The 20265-nt window shown below is 51.8% G+C and overlaps 1 protein-coding gene across 8 annotated transcripts in view; it reads right to left on the bottom strand.

Moving 5' to 3' along the window:
* Positions 1-19121, bottom strand: part of CAMTA1 (calmodulin binding transcription activator 1) — an 861094-nt gene extending 841973 nt beyond the window's left edge. For 5 of the 8 annotated variants that reach the window (XM_084962661.1, XM_084962660.1, XM_084962649.1 and 2 more), the window contains exon 1: positions 19000-19121. Coding sequence is in view for 3 of the 8 variants with exons in the window: in XM_084962649.1 (XP_084818775.1) it covers positions 19000-19044 (45 nt within the window). In the remaining 5 variants the exon portion in view is untranslated. Of the gene's footprint in view, positions 1-15778; positions 15987-18999 lie in introns of those variants that run through there. The other 3 variants (XR_014806977.1, XM_084962655.1, XM_084962657.1) reach the window with 1 other exon arrangement.
* Positions 19122-20265: the final 1144 nt, after the last annotated feature.

Genomic DNA, 20265 nt, shown 5'->3' with positions numbered 1-20265 from the left:
GCAGAGCCGACCCATCATGTCCGTTCCGGAAAAGGAGAGCCCACGGCAGGGCCTAGACTCTTGCCCGGGGCCACCGGCCAGGAGTGAGCAGAGGGGGAAGCGAGGCGGGTCGCCCTACCTGACCCCAGGAGTTCCTGCCTTCCACAGAACACAGGCTCCCTCCCTATGACCGCAGCCACGCTCCCCCACAAGGAACCACGGCAAACGTCTGGGCAGAAGAAGTTCACCAGCTGCTCTGACAGGAAAGCTAAAGCACAGGGAGGCCCTGAGGACCAGGCCGGAACACCTGCCCGGCCACGCTGGGCGCTCACAGCCTAAGGGAAGGGCAAGAGCCCGACCACCGCACAGGCACAGGCCTGGATGTTGATCTGGTGGGAGGATTTTCCTGCTCCTAAACCTTTCTTGGTCCACGAACCACAGGCCACCCATCACCCACCATTACATGCTACTGCCCCCCAAACTAAAAGCTCACCACAACATCACTGTTCCTCCGAGCCAAGCAATGAGGCATCAGCCAAGAAATGGCAGCCAGGCTCCCCCGAATGGAACTGGGCTGTGGGCCTCACCCAAGCCCGGTCCAGCCACAGCCGGGAAGGAAGCCGAGCCACACGCTGGGGCCAAGAGCGATCTGTCCCCGCACAAAGGCTCACGTCCGTCACTGTGGAGGGCTCTCCCAGCCGCACTCCTGGCTTGATTGCTGTTTAAGGCTCACAGTTCTAATAGGCTTAATTATCAGGTTGCCAAGCTCAGAAAAGATCAGAAGCAACAGATCAGACGGGAAAAGGACAGCTAGAGATGGACAGATAAGGAAAAGCAAGAGTGACGAGGGACAGCAAGGACAGATTTTTAGGAAACAATAAAAACTGGATACGAGGACTTGAAAGGTGTCGCATTTGGGGTCACGTATCACAAAAGCAAAGAGTCTACTCCAAAGGTCCTACAAATATCACAGTATTAAATAAAGCCCAGCTCAGGAACTCAGGTGCAACATAATGAACCCAGGTTATGACGCAAATGTACGTGTCGGTCCGTGTGTTCCACCGACCAGGGCGGAAAGCAGCACAGTTAATGCCTTTGGTTTGCAAGTCACTTTGCAGTCCACAAAATATTTCCACAGGAATTGCCTCATCTGATCCTCAGCAACATCCTAAGGCAGGCAGGGCAGACAGCTCCCCTGGCCAAGAATCTGCCGACACAGAGCTCAGTTTTAGCAAAAGGCGGAAGGGTTGATCAATGGCAATTACAACACAGTCTTTAGCATCGAATAGGAGAGAACATCTCAAGAGGGACCTATGTTAAGGGGGCCACGTCAAGGCCCCTCGTGTACAGCGCACATCACCTCCTGGGTGACATTCACAGAGAACTGGCTCTACCCAATCATCCCATTCCTCCGCCTTTTTTTTTTCGGTTTTTTGTCTTTTTAGGGCTGCACCTGCAGCATATGGAGGTTCCAACACTAGGGGTCGAATCGGAGCTGTTGCCACTGGCCTACGCCACAGCTCACGGCAATAAAAAACAATAAAACAGAAAGAACAAACTAAAAGCCTCTCTGGAACAGCGAGAATAAAAGGCAGGCGCCTCTGACTGTCCAAGCACCTACATCCTGACCCTGCCCACCTTTCCAGGCTCATTGCCCACCTGCACCAGGAACCCCAGCCTCCTCCCAGCACCTGGCTCTGCCTGGGCTCCATCTTCTCTGCTCGGAATGTCTCCACCACACACCACGTGTGCCAGGGCAAGTTCTAGCTCTTTCCAGAAGTCCTCCCAGCTCCTCCTAGTGCCTGACTCCAGCATTCAACAGGACCTGCCTGGACGCAGTTACATCCACAGCTGCTCCCCTGCAGGCTGCAAGCTTCTGGAGTGTTCTGAACGAAAGTGAATCCTAATTTCAAAGACTAGGAAAAATGCTCAAGAAAATATTCAATTCAGCAGCATTGCACTCCTAAGAAAACAACCAGAGAAGGTCATGAACAAATAATTATTTTTGAATTCTATAAATACCATCCATCAAAAGCCTGGATTTCTGTATGTCTCCAGTATCTCTAAATTACAAATGGCTACACACGGCCTCCCTCGTAAGACTAAACACAGCAAGTAACTAAGCTCAGAAAGGTTAAGGCACTTGCTCAAGGTCACGAGGCCCAGAAGGGGTAAAGACCAGAGTCTAGATGTCCGGTTTGTCCCAAAGCTACAGAACCAGAGTGATCCCACGTATCTCACCGACCAGCCACCCAAGTGCCTAAAACTTCCTCCCTGCACTCGTCCCTCAACGAATTCCCATTTCCCTCCAGAGTCTGCTCAAGAAGCCTCCTCCAATCTTTCAGATTAGCCACAGCTCTTTTTCTTTTCTTTTTTTTTTTTTTTGTCTTTTTAGGGCCGCATCTGTCCACAGCATATGGAGGTTCCCAGGCTAGGAGTCGAATTACAGTTGTAGCCCCCAGCCTGCACTGTAGCCACAGCAACTCAGGATCCGAGCAATACCTGAGACCTACACCACAGCTCACAGCAACAATGGATCTTTAACCCACTGAGCGAGGCCAGGTATCGATCCTGCGTCCTCATGGATGCTATTCGGGTTCATTAACCGCTGGGCCACAACGGGAACTCCTAGCCACGCCTCTTTACGATGCACTACGGTGGCCGGCACAGGCACAGCACGTGCCTGAGATGGTGCACGAAGGTGAGTACTGGGGACAGGCTGTAATCACACATGGCACCTTGACAAATGCTGGTGTCCCCGTTAGCTTTCTGAAGACGGAGACTATGCCTGTGCTTCTCTGGGCCTGGTACTTTATTATTTGTTGAATAAATGAACGGCCTTAGAGTATAACAATAAGCAAGAGTCCCATGGCCACAGGACTACAAGACCCTAAAGTATTTTCCTCCAATAATAATAGTTACATAAGATTTAATGTCACAATACTATTGTAACATACTCTTAACTCTTTGATAATTAAATATTTATATCTGGAATCTGTTAATTCTCTATTAATCAAAATGAATGTTAACTGAATACCACATTTTTCCTAAACATTCAAGGCACCAGCAAATTCTCACATCCAAAGAACACACACTCCAGGAAGACAACCGATGCAGGCTCTGTGAGAAAATTTTTGCTCTCTTGGAAAGAGAAAAGTCCAATTCCAGGCTAAGAGTGAATTACAGTTTTTCAACAAGGCAGCCTACTGCACTCATAAATTAAAACAACAATTTTTTTTTTTAAGGCAAGATGCTTGGGTGCTTGGGTTAGCCAGTACTAGTTCTCAAATAGCAGATCCATAAAAAGGATTTAAACCCCCCAAATTGATCCACAGATTTCGTATAGTCCCAATCAACACCAAAACTGCCTTTTTTTGTAGAAACTGACAGGCTGATCCTAATATTCATGTGGCAAGCCAAGGAACCCAGAATAGCCAGAACAATCTTGAAAAAGAAGAACAGTTGGGGACAGACACTTCCTGATTTCAAAACTACAGTAATTGAGACCCTGTGGTACTGGCTCAAGGAAAGATGTTCAGATGAGTGGATTAGAACCGAGAGTCCGAAGTCAGCCCACACGTTTCTGGTCAGGTGACTTTTGACAAGGGTGACAAGACACTGCGACAGGTGGAAAAAGGTCCTTTCCACACACGGCACGGGGACAGCTGGATGTGCCACCGAAAGGAGGCGGTTAGAAGCCTACCGACCTCCCAACGTACCAAAATCCACCCGAAATGAATCAGAACTATAAAATTCTGACCGCAAAACGTAGGTATGAATCTGCGTGACTCTGGATTAAGCAATGGTTTCTTAACTGTGACAGTGGTTTCTTCACTATGTTGATCTAGGAGCGACAAAAGAAAAAACAGATAAAGTGAACTCAGCCAAAATTTAAATCTTTTGCGTCTCAAAGGACACCAATGAGAAAGTGAAAAGACAATCCACAGAATGGGAGAAAAATGTCTGCAAATCATGCATCTGACAAGAAACTGATGATGGCCTAGGACTCAAAAGGCAACACCAAACAATTCCATTCAAAAATGGGCAGAAAGGGCCTTAGACGTCTCTTCAAAGTGGACACACGAATGGCCAATAAGCACAAGAAAAGATGCTCAGTGTCATGAGCCTTTAGGAAACGTACATCAAAACCACAGTAAGGTACCACTTGACGTCCACAAGAATGGCTATAATCACAGTCCGGTAATAGCCAGTGCTGGCAAGGGCGTGGAGAAACTGGAACCTTCCAACACTGCTGGCGGGAATGTAACATGATGCAGGCACTCTGGAAAACAGTCTGGCGGTTCCTCAAAAGCTAAACACAGAGTGACCACGTGGCCCAGCAATTCTACCCCCAGGTGTCCACCCAAGAGAACTGAAAACGTATGTCCAGCAAAAACACGTCCACAAGTGTTCACAGCAGCACGGATTACAGTAGCCAAACATGAAAAGAACTCGAATGTCCATCAACTGGTGTAGAGATAAAGAAATGTGATCTCTCTAGAAAACAGTATTATTCCACCACAACAGGCATGAAGTTCTGATACATGCTATAAGGTGCATGAAAACATCTTGCTAAGGCAAAGAAGCCAGTCACAAAAGGCCACATGTTGCAGGAGTCCATGAATAAGCACAACCAGAAAGACAGAGCAGATCAGTGGACTGACTGGAGCAGAGGGGAGGGAGGAGTGGCTACTAGCAGGCACAGGGGTTGCTTTTGGAGTGATGAAGATGCTACAGAATTAGACGGTGCTGCGAGTTATACTACTCTAACTATGCCAAACACCACTTATTTGTGTATTTCACAAGGGTGAATTGTATGGTGTATGAATTATACTTCATATAGCTGTTATTAAAAAAGGAATTGAATCCCTTTAACTACTAAAACCGCTCTGATGCCTATGTTTCTTTAAAGCATGTTACACTTCTCCTTTGTGTTAAGCAGAGCACGGAAGGACTGCTCTGTGAATAGACTCAAGGTCATCACTAGGAAACAATGGTCGCCAAGCAGCTGTTTAGTCACACGTCAAAGGTGTGTTGGCAACCGGCCCTCCACACAGACCTCCAAGCTAGTGCTCGTCCAGCCTTCCAGCTGTTTGCTAATTTTGTTTCCTCTTTCTATGATGAGAAATCGAGAGACACCTGAGATGCAATGCAGGCAGGATACAGAGGGAAAGACAAACGGCTGTGATACAGGAAGCCACACGTGCTCAGAGGCCGCTCCCGTTTCCTCCCCAGACTCCATCTTCAGAGGCGACCGGACCCTTCAGTTTCGTGGTCCCCCACAAGGGGAAAGGCAAGGAAGTCCCCGCCCCCAAGTATCCGAACAGGGGAAACCTCGGAAGACACCGGCGGCTCCCCAACTGCCTGGTGCCCCTTCCAGCCACGGGGGCGAAGACTGGGCAGACCATCAGGCTGCAGCGCGTCAGGCCTGCTTCCCCACCACTCCGGGCTCAAGCCTGGGACAGGCCCTCCACCCCCTGCTGAGGTACCGCCACACCAGGCAGCGGGCTGAGGATGCGGGCCTCCTGTCTGCAGCTACAGTGAACATGTGCTATTGCGGGTGAACACAAGAAACCCATTTTGAAGTCAACACTCTTTGACGCTGTTTGATGGAGACAAGAGTCTGAGCATCAGGCCCCCTGCTCCCTTCTGCCACCATCTCCTTTCTCTGGAGGCCCCTTAAAGTGATCAGCAGGTTGGCGGATCCCTCTGGCATCGACCAGACCAGGGTGAACACGGGCCTATGGGAACAAAGCAACTGGCTGAGAGGGGTCAGCTCAACGCTTCACCTTGAGCGTCTGCAATACAAACCACAGCGCTGGAGTCAGACGACCTCGAGCCCAGGAACTGGAATCAGGCCGGGCAGGAGCATGCCTGGGGCCCCAGCAGGGCACAGCTACGGGCAAATTACGGTGCAGCAAGGAAGCCACCCTAAGAGGAAGCCTCGTCTGCAAGGAGAAATGGAGGGAACAGCACAGATGGGAGCTGTCAGAGCGATCCAGAGGAAAGGTCTACTCCAGATGCGCCAGGTCCAGACCCCAGACCGCCTGGCTCACTTCTGCTTCCATTCTGGTTGGCTGGGACTGCCTCTGCTCTTCTTACACAAAAACCACCTTCGCTTAACCCAACTTGGGTAGCTTGTGTTTCCTGCAATAAAAACTGCTCCTGGAGTTCCCGTCGTGGGGCAGCGGAAATGAATCCAACTAGGAACCATGAGGTTGCGGGTTCAAGCCCTGGCCTCGCTCAGGGAGTTAAGGATCCGGCATTGCTGTAAGCTGTAGTGTAGGTCAGACGCAGCTCAGATCTGGCGTTACTGTGGCTGTGGTGTAGGCTGGGGCTACAGCTCTGATTCGACCCCTACCCTGGGAACCTCCATATGCCGTGGGTGCAGCCCTAAAAAGACAAAAGACAAAAAAAAAAAAAAAAAACCTGCTCCAGCTCCAGCAGGGCCCACAACCCCTGCCTGAGTGTCCCAGTGTCCACCTTCTGGATAAATGAACCTCAGAGGCTGATGACTATCCTTCATTTGCACTCCTTGCACGTGTGTGTGCCGGGCAGGGGACGGGAGCTTTACTTAAGGCACAACCTGCCAACCCGGGGTAATGACAATATTGCCATATACATATTTTGAGAGGGTTTTTGAATTGAAAATTTCTTGGCCATCGAAGCCCTCCCTGAGCGTAAGATCCAGGGGCATCAAGTACGTCCTCGCTGTTGCGCACTGTCGCCTCTCGCCACTGCTGACTTTTAAAAGCCTTTGGAAAATCATGACTTTTGCATTCTTCCTAAACAAATGAGGTCGGTCCGTGCTCCCCCATCAAATGGCAAGGCAAAGCCCCCCTGAGAGCGGTGCTGTGGAGGCTGGAACGGGGGAGCAGAGGACTCGGAGCAGCACCAGAGCCGCCAGATCCACCTCCGTTCCTCTCGACGTGGCCACAGAGGCTGGAGGCTAAAAATACCTGGAAAGGACAGATAGCAGCTGTCAAGGATGTTCAACCCAGTCGGAAAGGTTGCCACTATCACCAGATTTGCATCAGAAGACACCCGTGCGGGCAGCAGCGGCAGGTCGTCGGAGGAATAATCAGGTTCGTGGAGAGGGGCGGCTGGCTCTCGCCTCCCCGAAGGCCTGGAGCGACTCTCCGGGCCTTGAATTTGGTCGAGTAATCCCGGATCAATCTCTGGAGGACCCCGAGGAAGAAAAACAAGTACTTCAACCACGCTGAGTACCACTCAGCAGCTTCGGCGGGTTCCGGCTCCTCTTTCAGCACCACGGCCTGCGGCGCTAACGACGTCAAGGAGGAGGAGACCCCCAGGCGAAGCTCTGCCGGAGCCACCCCCACCGACTCAGCCGGCACCCCTCCCGGCGGCGGGCGGTGGTGGCAGGAAGGAGGAGGCGGACTGTGGAGGAGACGCCGGAAGTTTAACTGGCCCTCAAACGTTGCGAAGGCCAGGCCTGCCCAGCCCAGGGGGTACACGGCCAAGGCCCCAGTCGCCCCGGGCTTCTCAGAGGAGCCGCCTGGCAATCACCACGCTCTAGACTTCGGAGTCGGGACACAAAAGCCACAGGACTCTAAATAGCACTACCTTACACTTTCAAAGCCTGGTCTTAGCACACCCTTTTGCACCGGTACTCATGTACTATCTCAGTCTGATTCTCCGAAACTCTGAGCTCTCACTCACGTCAGAGTAAAGACCTGAAACGCGTCACCGGGAAGAGCCGAGCGGGACGAACACTCAGGTCCTGCGCATCTCGAACGACACCAACAACCTTCTTCTAACAATTTCTCCTCGCAGCACGTCAGATGTGAAAAATCAAACCCTCTCCATTTGCCAGAAAGGAGGCCGCTCAGTGACTGGGGTTCCAACTCCTCCCACAGGGTGGCTTCAGCCCGCCTGTCACCTCTCGACCTGGAGCAGGTACGCGGAAAGGGAAAGGCAGAGCTGTATGGACCGGGCCAGTTGCCCGCCAGCCAAGCCAGCCCCACGATGAAACCCCACATACCCACCCCTGCCCCACCGTCTTCAGGAGGAAGGGGAGGGACGTTAGAGGGCTCACCAGGACTACCCTTTACCCAACACGTGAACCCCCGCAAAACTACTCCCGACTAACTGCACGAGAGCGCAAGTCTAGGAAAAGCGAGGTGAGAGGCAGAGTGATGGAGGAGCATCTGGGAAGGAAGAGAGGCCCGCCGAGGCCAGCCAGCGAAAGAAGCTTCTAGCACCTGGCCTAAAGGAGTGACAGCAAGGACAGCAGAAAACACACCTCTAACTGGGGTCTTGGATCCCATCTGCCAGCGTTCTTGGCTACTCAGAGAGGACCGGCTGGGAATCACAGTGGGCTTCTTCTCAAAGCCCTACAGGAAACCTAAGCCTTCGTGGCCCGAGGACTCGGCAAGCCCTGGCACTGCTTGGTTCAGGCCAAGACAGAAATGACAATGCTGACACTTCAGCTAGACTTCCCAACATTTTGAAATTTGATATCAAAACCATATATAACTTTTCATAAATCCTACAGCGCTACCTAGTAGCACACGGTTTTAAAAATTAGGGAATGTTTACAGAAACCCTCTCCCATTAAATATTCCTTTCTTCGGCAGTATTCACAACGAGATTCCTTCCTGGAAGTTATATTTAAATAATTTAAAAGTGATTTAGATCTTAGAGAAAATAATAAACGTCCTTTAAGTCATCTTCAAATGCTTATTCATGTCTACGTGCCTATGTTTTTTTCCTAGAGCATCTACTTAAAGGAGAAAGCAAAATAACAGACCACAAGTCTCTGTTCCCCATCAGAGAACTCGGTTCAACCTAAAGGAACGCAAAGCTCTCGTTTCATTAAGGCCAGGAAGAGACGGTATCTCGGAGCTGTCACGAGGTTTAAAAAGTCATCTCAGGAGTATCACCAGGTATCAATCAAAACGGCTGCCGCCTGAATCATCTCTAACCATAAACTGTAACTGAGCTGAAATGACTTCTAAATATAACACATTTTACTTCTAGATGTTTCTTGGCAATTAAATAACTGGGAAGTCAACAAACCCCCAAGAAACCAGAGAAAATGAACTTTTTTAAAGCTCACCATTCATCAACTCCAGGAGGCCTGAAAGGTGCCATACGCCGGAGGCCCAGCCTCAAAGGCGGCCCTGCAGAGGCAAACTCCCAACAAGGCGCCTTCCAGAACTGCTTCCACGCACGTGGGGCTCAATTACAAGCAGTGACCTCCCCAGAGGAGACGCCGGAGTCCACAGTTACAGGCATGTGAGACCAGGAGGATGAACCCTCACTCGGCACAAAGGCTGCCACGCGCACGGCATGTGCTACAACCATCACAACATCCTGCAGGTCTAAGCATTGAGCAACAGCTATTTAAGATATTTCGAGAGCAAGAGAATGCCCTCCCCCTCCAAAATATCCAAGGGCATTCCCAAGGTAATCTGAGTAGAATATAACTTAATCCACAGGCCTAATGTCTCTGAAATAAAGCAGAATCCTCCGATTCGGTCCAATTACAACAGAAACGCTACTTTCTAACAAAGGAGCTACAGCACAACACTCTGAACTTCATGGGAGAACAAAAATGTAGTGTCAATATGTTCACAACACAGCTCAATCCACAAAATCATGAGATAATTAAACTGACTGTTTTTAGGTTTCAATCTGTTTCGCCAGAAACCTTGTCCAAACTACACTGATGCAAATCAGCGTGAGCAACCACGGCTCTTTCAGAACAACTCCAGCGTCTTATCTTTTGTTTTACCTTTTATTGCTGATTTATGGGCTGACTGATGGTAAAGTGATCTGTGCACCTGCCAGGAGTCCGCTCAGGAACACAGAACAAGAAAAGAGATGCAGAAGAATCAAATCCATGAATGAAAATGCTGACGTCATAGTGCAGCCCCAGCAGAGCTTCGGGTGGCCTGTGAGCAATGGTGCATCTTTGGGGTGTGAGGTCACGAGTCATTCAATGAAGGATGCAAGAGAGAAAAAGCCCTTGCTCAAAACATGGAAAGGGGGAAAAGGCGGGGAGGGGGAGAAAGAAAAGGAAGGAGCTACATTAACAAGCTTTTCCCAAAGAACGTATATATGCACGTGTGACGGGGTCACCTTGCTGTACGGTAGAAAATTGACAGAACACTGGAAACCAGCTAGAGTGGAAAAAAATAAAAATCATTTAAATAAATAAATAAAAACAAGCGTTTCCCTAAACCAAACATCAAAAATACACAATATATATGCCAGGAACAATCCTAATTTCCAAACAATGCAACTGTTTCATATCACTGTTAAAAGCACTATTTTTAAAAGGTACAGTTAACTGTGCCTCTAAACAAGCAGAACATTGTTCCAGCCCCATCTTAATCTTTTTCCCACCACGTGCCATCACATTCAAAAAAGAGCACATAATATAGTTTTAGTTTTTCCCTAAAAAACTACCTGGCCTTGCCAAACCGTGCCTAATTTTTAAGCAATTCTGAATATAACGGGGTGGAACTCAGTGACGTCAGGCAAGCTACTGGAATTTTTCACGTGAGGGGGGAAATGCCTTCTATCTAATGATGTCATATAAACTAATAAAAATTACAAAAATTTGATTTACTTAGAACTATTAAGAACAGCTAGCGTGTCGACAGCTCACATTTTTCATCTCTTGACAGAACTGAAAATACAACCAGTAATGCAAACTTTTGTAAAGTTGAGACACAACTGACTAAAATCCTCTTCTTCAGAACGCTCAAAGGAACTGATTCCTAGATGCCTAACGTTTCCCAGGAAATCTACGGTTACTCCGTTCTTAGAAAATGAGTGACCCTCAGATCCTCGGCGGCCTCTCCAAAACTCCAAGGACAGCCTCTCTTCACCATTCCTGTGGCTTAAAAATAGCCATTCGCCCCAAATGGATTTTTGTTTTCATTTAAGCAGTAAACAATTTTGCCAAGAAACATTTTACCAAGAAGATCTGATTAAGTGAAAATGCAAACGTACCGGTTCCATCTGCCCCTGGAAGAAACGTGAGAAGAGATCCTCTCGCGTTTCCGCCACGAGGATCTCTGACAGAGCATCACTACCCTCTGGTGGATTCAAATAAAATCCTCATCTTCAATCCTCACTTTTTACATGTTTCACTCTGCCGAACTTCCATGAGCGTTCACCGTTTCTTCGCTAAGGCGTATTTTCTTTCGATTACTTTTTAAAAGAGAAGAACCACTTGCTGTTTTGAAATATCCCATCGGCCCCACATGGTAGGCTGAGCACCCCCCTCGGGGGCGTGGTCCGCATGCTCCAAGCGCCTGCGCTGATGCCCACGCGGTGACCATACCAACACTCCGTGTTTCCTTAGCATGTCTGACCTCAAGCCGGCAACCCTCTTGCGGGGATGATTTTTAACAATAAACAGGTCTGCCCTTCACTATGGCATCTGTTTTCTTTCTATTTGATCATTTCACACTTTGTACCCATTTCATCTTACTGCTTCCGAATGGTTTGAGATCCATGTGCCCCAGGAAACCCGTGGGGCCCAAACCTTCTCAAGAAGAACTTTTCAGCAGATAAGAATTAAAAGCCAAATCTAAGTTTTAAAACGACTAATCCTTGACTGTACTGCTATACCTTCAGAAATGCTTTCTGGCATTGACGAAGGAAGAAGACATAATACCTGTTTATCCAAACGAGAAAAAAAAGCTTTGTGTTCTTTCTTCTTAGTTGCAGGAGTACCTCTGCTTGTATCTGCATGTGGTTCTAATGTAACTTAGATACATCTTGTGAGATGTATGCTGGGAAGAAGATTAGATCAGCTAACTCTCTGGCTCATCGTTGTTACAGATGCTAGAAAGAACAAATCACCTGGGCAATGACGGAAAGGCTACAGAGAGGAAGGCCAGGCCTGACCCGTTGCTCTGCTGGGTTGGGGAGCTGGCTCCCTGTTTTCTCGGATGTCAGACACAAAAGTAGGGACAGAGCAATTTACTATCATCGTGAAAAGGCCACTTCCAGTATTCATTCTAACGGTTAGGCAGAAACGAAGGAGGAAAAATAATGCACTCTGCAAGCGTGTTTAAGCGCCTGAATACACACTCTTACCTTGTGGTAAGTGACAGGAAAGACGGAGGAGACCAGGGCCAGCCTGTGAAACGACCCAATGCTCTCTGTTGCCTGCCAGCCCCGCAGAAGACACAAAAAGGAGCGATTAACAAGGCCAAAGCCCGCAGCGGAACCCCGGAGGAGGAGGAGTCAGAGCTGGCCTTCACGGTCTGCTTTTTGGGATTCTGCTATGACTGCTGTTTTTTAGTTGGGGGGCAGTGGGTGGGGGGGGAATATTCTGGATGACAAGAGGAAGTGAGATTACTGGTGAGAGTAATGCCACTTAATCGGTGTCCAGGTAGTAACATGTCTAAAACTGTTAAGAACTCAGTCCCAAGTAACTGCTGCAAAGCAGGTCACTCTGTATACGTGTAGGTTCAAAATCAGGGCACCAGCGAGGAGCAGAGCCCCAAACCAGCCCATCGCCCTCGCAGTCACCCTCTGCCGACAGTCTCAGAGAGGGACATGTGGCAGATTTTGAAGGCCTCGCTAAATGTGACAAAAGTAAATAAAATGTGACTGCCCTTTCCAGATAAGCAAGGGACGGTGTGTAAGAGAACATACAACTCCATCCAGAACGAGCAAAACACGGGGTGAACGGAGAAGGACCCATCCAAACTACCTCCAGTCGTCCGTCTCAGGATACGTCAATCGGCTGCAAGGAAATGAACAACCCTCTCCAAAAAAAGTGCAAAGGGGAGTAATGGGGCTGACACTTGGCCTCTCTCTGCAGTGGGGTCCAGGGTGATGAACTAAAGGATGCTCAGGAAGTGTCACCAAGCCTTACACAAGGAGGCCCATGACCTTCTACAAGCAGAGGCATTCAAAGCAGAAAGATGCAACAGAACCTTAGAAATACACAGCCAGCATACTGATGGGGGGAGGGAAAAACCACCCATTACTCCGTCCCCACGTGATAAAAATATCAAGGACTGCTGCCCACTGTCCATGTCCACAGAGAAACACTTTCCTTACAAATCCATGGCAAATACACAGGCCAGCGCTATGCTGACAGGTCCTTCTTTCGAATGACAGAATGGTACCACATCTTAATCACAGGACACAAGGATGGGCACAAGGATCTGAGAGTGTCTGATCAAGCTGTACCCTGAACCTGACTAGGGAGTCAGAAAACAAATAAAAAGAACACACTGATGACACCCCATAACCCGGAACACCAGGGGTGAACGACCACGCGCTCAGACAGAGAAGCGGGGCCAGAACACTCCTTTCCGTCACCCGCAAACACACCCAAGACGAGACACAGAACCACAAGAGGCCAAGCAACGTTAGAAGACCCCACACGACCTTGTGAATAAGGGCCCCAAATGAAGCAGTAGACTTGCTGGCTCTGCCCAAAGAAATGCGTCGTTATCAAGCCAAAACAACTGGCTAAATGAAAGCTGGCTAAACGCACCCCCCCAAAATAAAATTCTCAAATCCTGGTGAAGCCCCAGACAGTGTTTGACCCAGGATGCTATCCAGCTAGAAATACTACCAGCACCCCTTGCTTGTGGCTTAAATCCCATTCTACCTCCCCATCCTTAGGGAAACGAGAAGTACCCCTGCCTCTAACTACAGGACACAAAGCATGGTGTTTACTGAATGACAAAAGGCCCCATGATAAAATCTACAAATATCTCTCATAATAATAATGACAAGGGCAATAGAGAAATCTCTTTATACGGGAAAAGAAGTAGGTAGGATGTCAGTCATCCAGAACACCCCAAAGAAACAAAAAAAAGGTCATGGTGTCACGGTAAGTGATCCTAGAAGATACAGAGCATTTTAGAAAATGGTCTGTTGTACTGGAAATATGCAAGAAACACGCAACACCTGCCACCACAAAAAATACGCAGCCACGTATTCACATGAAGGGACAATCCCAAACTCCATTATCACAACAACCCTAAACAGGAGCTGGTTTCTACACTTCTCAGAATTGGTTTCTACAGACATGGTAGAGGGGAAATCCGACCTAACACAGGAGAAAAAGAAAAAGTGCATCTCGGGTTCTTTCTTTCAGGGTGGTTCTTTATCATTACCGTCGCCATCACCTAAGTCAAACCTACACCCCAAATTCACCTGAGGTTATTTACCCCCCCAAAAAAGAAAGAAAGACACAAATAACGGTACCATTAAAAGTGTGAAAATGAAAAGTCACAGAATAAACAAAAGCTGTGATCGTTATACTGTACCTAGCCTAAGAATGGGCCACGCAATTAGGCAGGAAACTTAAACATAACCCTTCAGGGCAGCGAACACATAATGGCAGCTCATCTAGTCCTTACTATCTCATAATATGAGATATACCCGTTAATCACAAGAGAACATTATTTTTCTACCACTTCCTTCATATTTATTTGATTTCGTGTCTATACAACACCTCGCACGCTGCTGTCCGAACATTACACAAGGGATCAACCAACCACACATCTAAACGCCCTAAAAGTTCTACCTAGACATGTAGAAAGAAGGTTGACTACTTTCTTCTACACACACACACACACACACACACACACACCCACACACCCCGTCAGGAGGAAAGCTGTTAAATGCCTCTCCCAGTCCGCCCTCCACCCTCTCCCACGCCCCCACTCCTGCAGGGCTGGGGAAAAGCTCAATGGGATGGTGCACTATTAGAGAGTCTTTCTCCAAGACTGCAAGCCAAACAGCTCGAGTTCAGAAAAGAATTCCGCACAGGAACGTATAAAAAGACAGGCCCAAGATGCACGGGAATGTCGCTCACACTCAAAGGCTAACAAGACCCCCACAGTGTCCAAGCAAATTCACAACCCCTCCCCACCCCACCCCGACCCCGACCCCGACCCCGACCCCGACCCCGATCCCCTGCCCAGGCTCAGGGAAGGTCTCAGAACGAATGTGCTCAGGGATGGGAATGCGGATGTCCCAACAACTTCTCTCCAAAACACCAGATTCAAAGGTCCCACCAAGGAGGCAACAGGCACAAGCAGGAGGGGAGAGGAAGAGAACCCGAGAATCCCCGTCTGCTGCTTCTCCCACAAGGACAGCAGAAGGAAGTACAACTGCACACAGAGAGGACTTTCCCGGAAGCTCAGGAAATGGAAGACAAAAAACGGCCCGGAGGAATGAAGAAGGGAAGGAACACTGAGCCACGAAAGGGGGTCCTGAGAAGCAGCCAGAAAGAAGAATCCCACCAGGCACAGGGGCCACATCCAGCACGAACAGAAAACTAAAATAAGGCCCCCTGACTCTGAGGGTTACTGGCGGGGGGGGCCTCAAAACTAAAGAGAAGGGAAATGTGGAGAAGCAGGGTATAGAAACACATCCCAAGGTGCAGGAAAGGGCAGGGCTCCTCTTTGAAAAAGAAAATCCGACCCAATCTGACCTTGAGTAGAGGTTGCTGTGTACCTGTCAACACTCTGAGTCCACGGACCAATGAGATGGAGAAACCCAACATTTCACAGACACAGGATAAGTCAGGTTTTCCCACAGGCAAGAGAGGAGATGTCCCATGGGTCACCCAACCTTGTCCCAAAAGCTGGGGGGAGGGGAGTGTGATGTTCTAACAGAAAGACACAAAAAAGAAAAGTCATGAAGAGAACAGAGGCCATCCAGGCTGACCACGCACAGGAAGAGCAAGAGGAAAAAGCTGATCTCCGATACTCTATGGGGACAGGTGACACAGAAAGCACAACCGTATCAACGCAAAACAAGGAACCTAACTTTGCACACTCACCTCGGGCGTGTTCCTTAACCTTCCCCATTCTCCTACTGCCCACAGAACGGAGCTCCCAGTGGGCAGGGAGAACTCCCAAAGGCAGCTGGTGGCACGGCCAGGGCAGGAGAGGACCCACTGCCCGGAAGGAGACGACTCTGCTGGGGACACTCCAACGCGTACAGCCCGTAGTCAACGCTTGTTTTCCCAGGGTCACTAATACTACATCCTAAAAATACACAATCCATCAACTGAATATAGACACAGACAGAATAGAAATAGCATAAAAACTTTAAAAAAAAAAAAAAAAGGAAATTGAGGTCAAAAGCACAACTTTCTGACAACGGGTATCTGGCCACTGGGTAACTCAATATTGACTGAGCCATCAACGGCTGAAACGAAGCAGAAGCCTCCGGATGACCCCGTCTCCGGACGCAGGGATCCAGGGGGAGAGTCTCCTGACTGGAAAAGCACGTCAGCGTCCAAAAGCCCAGCGTCTGGATGGAGCCCATGGGGGAGGAGGAGGCCCCACTCCCCTCCCGTCCCAAGTCTCTCAAGTGAGACTCCGCTGCTGAGTGGCAGCAGCACCATCCCGAGCTGCCGGAGGGGAGGGGAGAGGAGGGGAGGGGAGGGGAGGGGAGGGGAAGGGAGGCCCCTCCTAGGGCCCCCGCCCTGCCCCCCAAGAGGCTCAAACCGTCCCCCACCCCAGAGCCAAGGGGAAACGGTGGCCAAACACCCCAAGGGTGACACTGGGAGAACACCTGGAGACACCTCCCTCCCACCCTCTTGCCCTGCGGGACCTGCTCCGAATGTGCACAACCTCTCAAGTATTTAAATGACCGAAATAAACAGTGACATATTTATGGCCACTCCTTCCTAGTTCTGTCACAGAGACACATATTCTTCTCACCTGCTCCTATCCTTTGCCCAAAATACAGGCAATCTCTCTCTCCTACACGGCAGTAAAGAAGTCAAGATGAGAACTTTTCACCCCAGGAAGATCAAGCAGAACACGGCACCCCTAAATTCAGAATGCCCAAGGGCACATGGGCCCTACACTTGCGCATTCGGGGACTTGGTGAAGTCGGGAAGGCCTTCTGCTTAGTCGGGACGGTACAAATGGCACAGGAAAGAGCACTGAGGATTGGCCATTTATCAACGAGCCTCCTGACTCTTCCCAGCCGGGAGAGTTACCAACGGCACTGACACACATCTATGTCCTTAGACATCGAGGTCCCCACATGCACCCAAAACCTCTAGTCCTCTAACCCCCTCCAACTCCCTGGACATACGTCAAGGATGTGATTTCATCTATAAATACGTGCCTGTGTGTGTGTATATATAAACAAATGCACAGCACCATTTTTTGCCAAGAGAGAACCAGAGCAGCAAAAAAAATTAAAAGAAAAAAATAAAAAGCATCTAAATTTCCCCTTCACCTGAATCCTACAAGATGGCAAGAAATGTCTGGATCCCAGGAGAGACAACACCGGGGCCAAAGAAGGTTCTAGTACAACAAGGAGCACACTAGCAACCTCTTCTCGAAGGGCACGTGGGCGACATGGGTGTCTACACTCCCTTTTCTGGATGGAAAGGCATATGGCTTCTTCTTACCCAGCCAACATGAATACAGTTTAAGAAAATTAGAAAAAGCCAAGGTAACAGGCTCACTAAATATGGCTGACTGGGAAACAGAAGCCATAAGGAGGATATGAGTTCTCTTAAAAAAGAAATGGGAAGTTTATTTCCAGGGAAGGTTCAAAGACTCTTGAATGTAGGATGTACGAAGTCTGGTTCTCACTGCACAGAAGACAGTAATCCGAACACCAGAAAACCAAGGGCACATGAACCTCTTTCTGGGGGGGGCGGGGAGTGTCCACTCCTGAGTGCTGCCCCCTCCCAGGGGCAAGAGTAAACCGGAAGCAAGAGAGACCCGGGTCCCCCTCTACATAGGAGTAGTTACCGCGACCTCGGCGTACTCAAGTGCTAGGCACAATGGGAGCCCTGCCCTACATCTCATGGGCAACCTCCCTCACCCAGGCAAGAAACCCCCAGGAGAGAGACGTGTTAGGGGAACTACACGAATGGGGTAAAAAGCACTGGAAGGTCCGGTTTCTCCCCAAGAAGGAGAGGGCACCTCAAAGGGTATTCAGGAAATGAGCTCAGCCTAACCCAGGAAAGTGTGCGGAGAGTATGCATAATCTGGAAGAAGTATCAGCTTTCCTATTTAGAGATGACTTCAGAGCTGCACAGGCCCCCACTCTCCACTGGGTGAGGGAAGAAGAACGTGGGGTAGCCCGCGTCCCCTTGTCCTGGCAAAAGGGTCAATAGATGTTGTGCAGAGGCCCCAACAGATGCCACCGAAGATGAGAGGATGGGACGGACCCCTCTGCCAAAGGAGGATCAGGGTCACGGAAGGTAAAGGGCAAGGGAGGATGGAAATCCTCCCTTTGCCATGGAAACGGAGACCCCACCCTCCTGGCTGCGAGGGGTGCAAGGGCAAGAGTAGGATGGGAGCGACTGCTAGGGGCGGGGATGCTGCGCAGGCCCCCTCCCAGGAAGGGAAGGGGGAGGGGTCACACGAGGCCCTACTGCCCAGGGACGCTCAGCAGGAGGGGGTCCCCCTGGTGGGGAGAAGCGCGGGGACCCCCGCCGGCCCTGGGAGGCAACCACGGGGCTCGAGGGTGAGGCTGGACAGAGTCCGCCTGGCCCCGCCGCCGAGAGCCAGGGGCGGCGAGGCTGAGCGCCGGCTGTGCCCCAACGGGGACCGGCCCGGGGCAGCGGGGCGCGGGGCCGGAGGGGGCCCGAGGCGGATAAACTTTCCGCCCCGCGGCCCCCACCGGGCCCGGCGCGGGGGTCGGGGGCCGGGGGGCGGGGGCCGCGCCGGGCCCGGGAGCGGCGGGGATGCCGGGTCCGGGTGGGGGAGGCGCCGGCCCTCCCTCCACGGCTCCTCCTCCTCGCTGGGCCCGGCCCCCGCCCGCCGGCCCCCCGCCCCTCCGGCCCCAGCCCGCCCCCGGGTGGGGGTGTGCGGCGCCGCGCTCCGCCGCCCCGCGAGTCACCTCAGGACCCGGCCGCGCTCCGCCCCCCCCGCCGCCCCCTCCCCGGCCCGGGGCTCCCGCCCGCCGCCGCCGCCGCCGCGCCCCCGCGCTCCCGCCCGGCGCCGCCGATGCCCGGGATGTCCGGCGGGGCCGGGTCCCGCCGCCCGCCGCGCCGCCCCCAGCCCCTCACGCTCCGGCTCTTACCTTCCGGCTTGTTTTCGGCAGCCATTTCCCCTCCGCGCGCCACATCCTCCTCCTCCTCGCGACCGGGACCCCGAGCGCGCGCCTCGTACCGCCGCCGCCGCCGGCCCAGCCACCCCGCCGCCGCCGCGCACCCGCCCTGGCCCCGCCCCGCGGCCCACGCACTGCGCCCGTTGGGCCGTGCGGCTGCCACTCATCGGTCCCGCCACCAATCGCCCCGCACCAAGGGTCTCACTACTCTCCGGGAGGAGCGTCCTATCCATCCGGCCCATTGGCTGGTCACCACCCAACGGAATGAAAGGATTGGTCAGGAATCAACGCCCCCTCCCCACCCACTCCCAGGAAAGCCCGCCTTCCAGACCTAAACAAAGCCTTCCAGTGGCCAGAGCCCGAAAGAACTGCCCAATCAGGAAGGGGCCGACACGGGATATTTCCTCGAGGCCGAGACGTGGCGTTTTGATTGGGCTTTACTACAGTGTTTCCCAGGCCGTCCAGACCAATCAAAGGGGGTTCCCGGAACTCGGGAGCGGCGAAGGGAAGCCCCGCCCCCGAGCGTGACCGTCATGAGGAAGGCGCTCGCTCATTGGCGCGCTGGGGCTTTTCCCGCGTGCTCCCGGGGCTGAAGGACGTTCCCGGGGAAGCCGCTGCCGGCGCGTGGGGTCCCGGTGGCCGAGAAGAGGCGGCGGGATCTCCGGGATCCCGCAGCCTGCCGCTTCCGGGGGGCAGCGGGGGCCGGGGGTCCTCGCGGCTGGTGTCGGCCGGGCGCTGCGCTCAGGAGCCGGTCGGCTCAGGAGTCCGGGCGTCGCTGCGGGCCGTGGGGGAGGGGCGCGCCTCCCGCCTGGCCCCGCCCCTTCCCCTCCCCCCACCCCGGTCACCGGCGCCCCGCCCCCCCCGGGCCGCGCCGCCGCGTCCCCCAGCGCGGGTGCCGGGGCCGCCGGTGTCCGCCGAGGCCCGCCCCCGGTGTGCTCCGTTGTCCCCTTTTCTAGCGGCTTAAAATACTGAAACTTTATTTTGGTCACGTTGGCCATGTGACCCGCAGAGCCGATGACTCATAAATGGCTGTCCCAGGATAAGGCCGCTGAACGAAATCTTAGAGAAATGTTAAGCCTCGGTGAGCCTGCTCAGAGAGCGAGGCGAGCCAAGTTTGCTTCGGTCCTAGGCTTACATTCGTGGCTCTTCCAAAGAAAAATTCCAGCGTCCGCTGCACTCACGCCACGTGCGAGGTGGGGAGACCAGCTAGGTTTTATTCCAGGAGAGAGATCCCAGAAG

This window comes from Sus scrofa, chromosome 6 (assembly GCF_054392235.1).
Source record: "Sus scrofa isolate SSC_HxYL_T2T_F1_AM1 chromosome 6, Sscrofa_HxYL_maternal_Yorkshire_Landrace_v2.0, whole genome shotgun sequence".
NCBI lineage: Eukaryota > Metazoa > Chordata > Mammalia > Artiodactyla > Suidae > Sus > Sus scrofa.
This window is presented reverse-complemented; position numbering and strand designations above follow the sequence as displayed.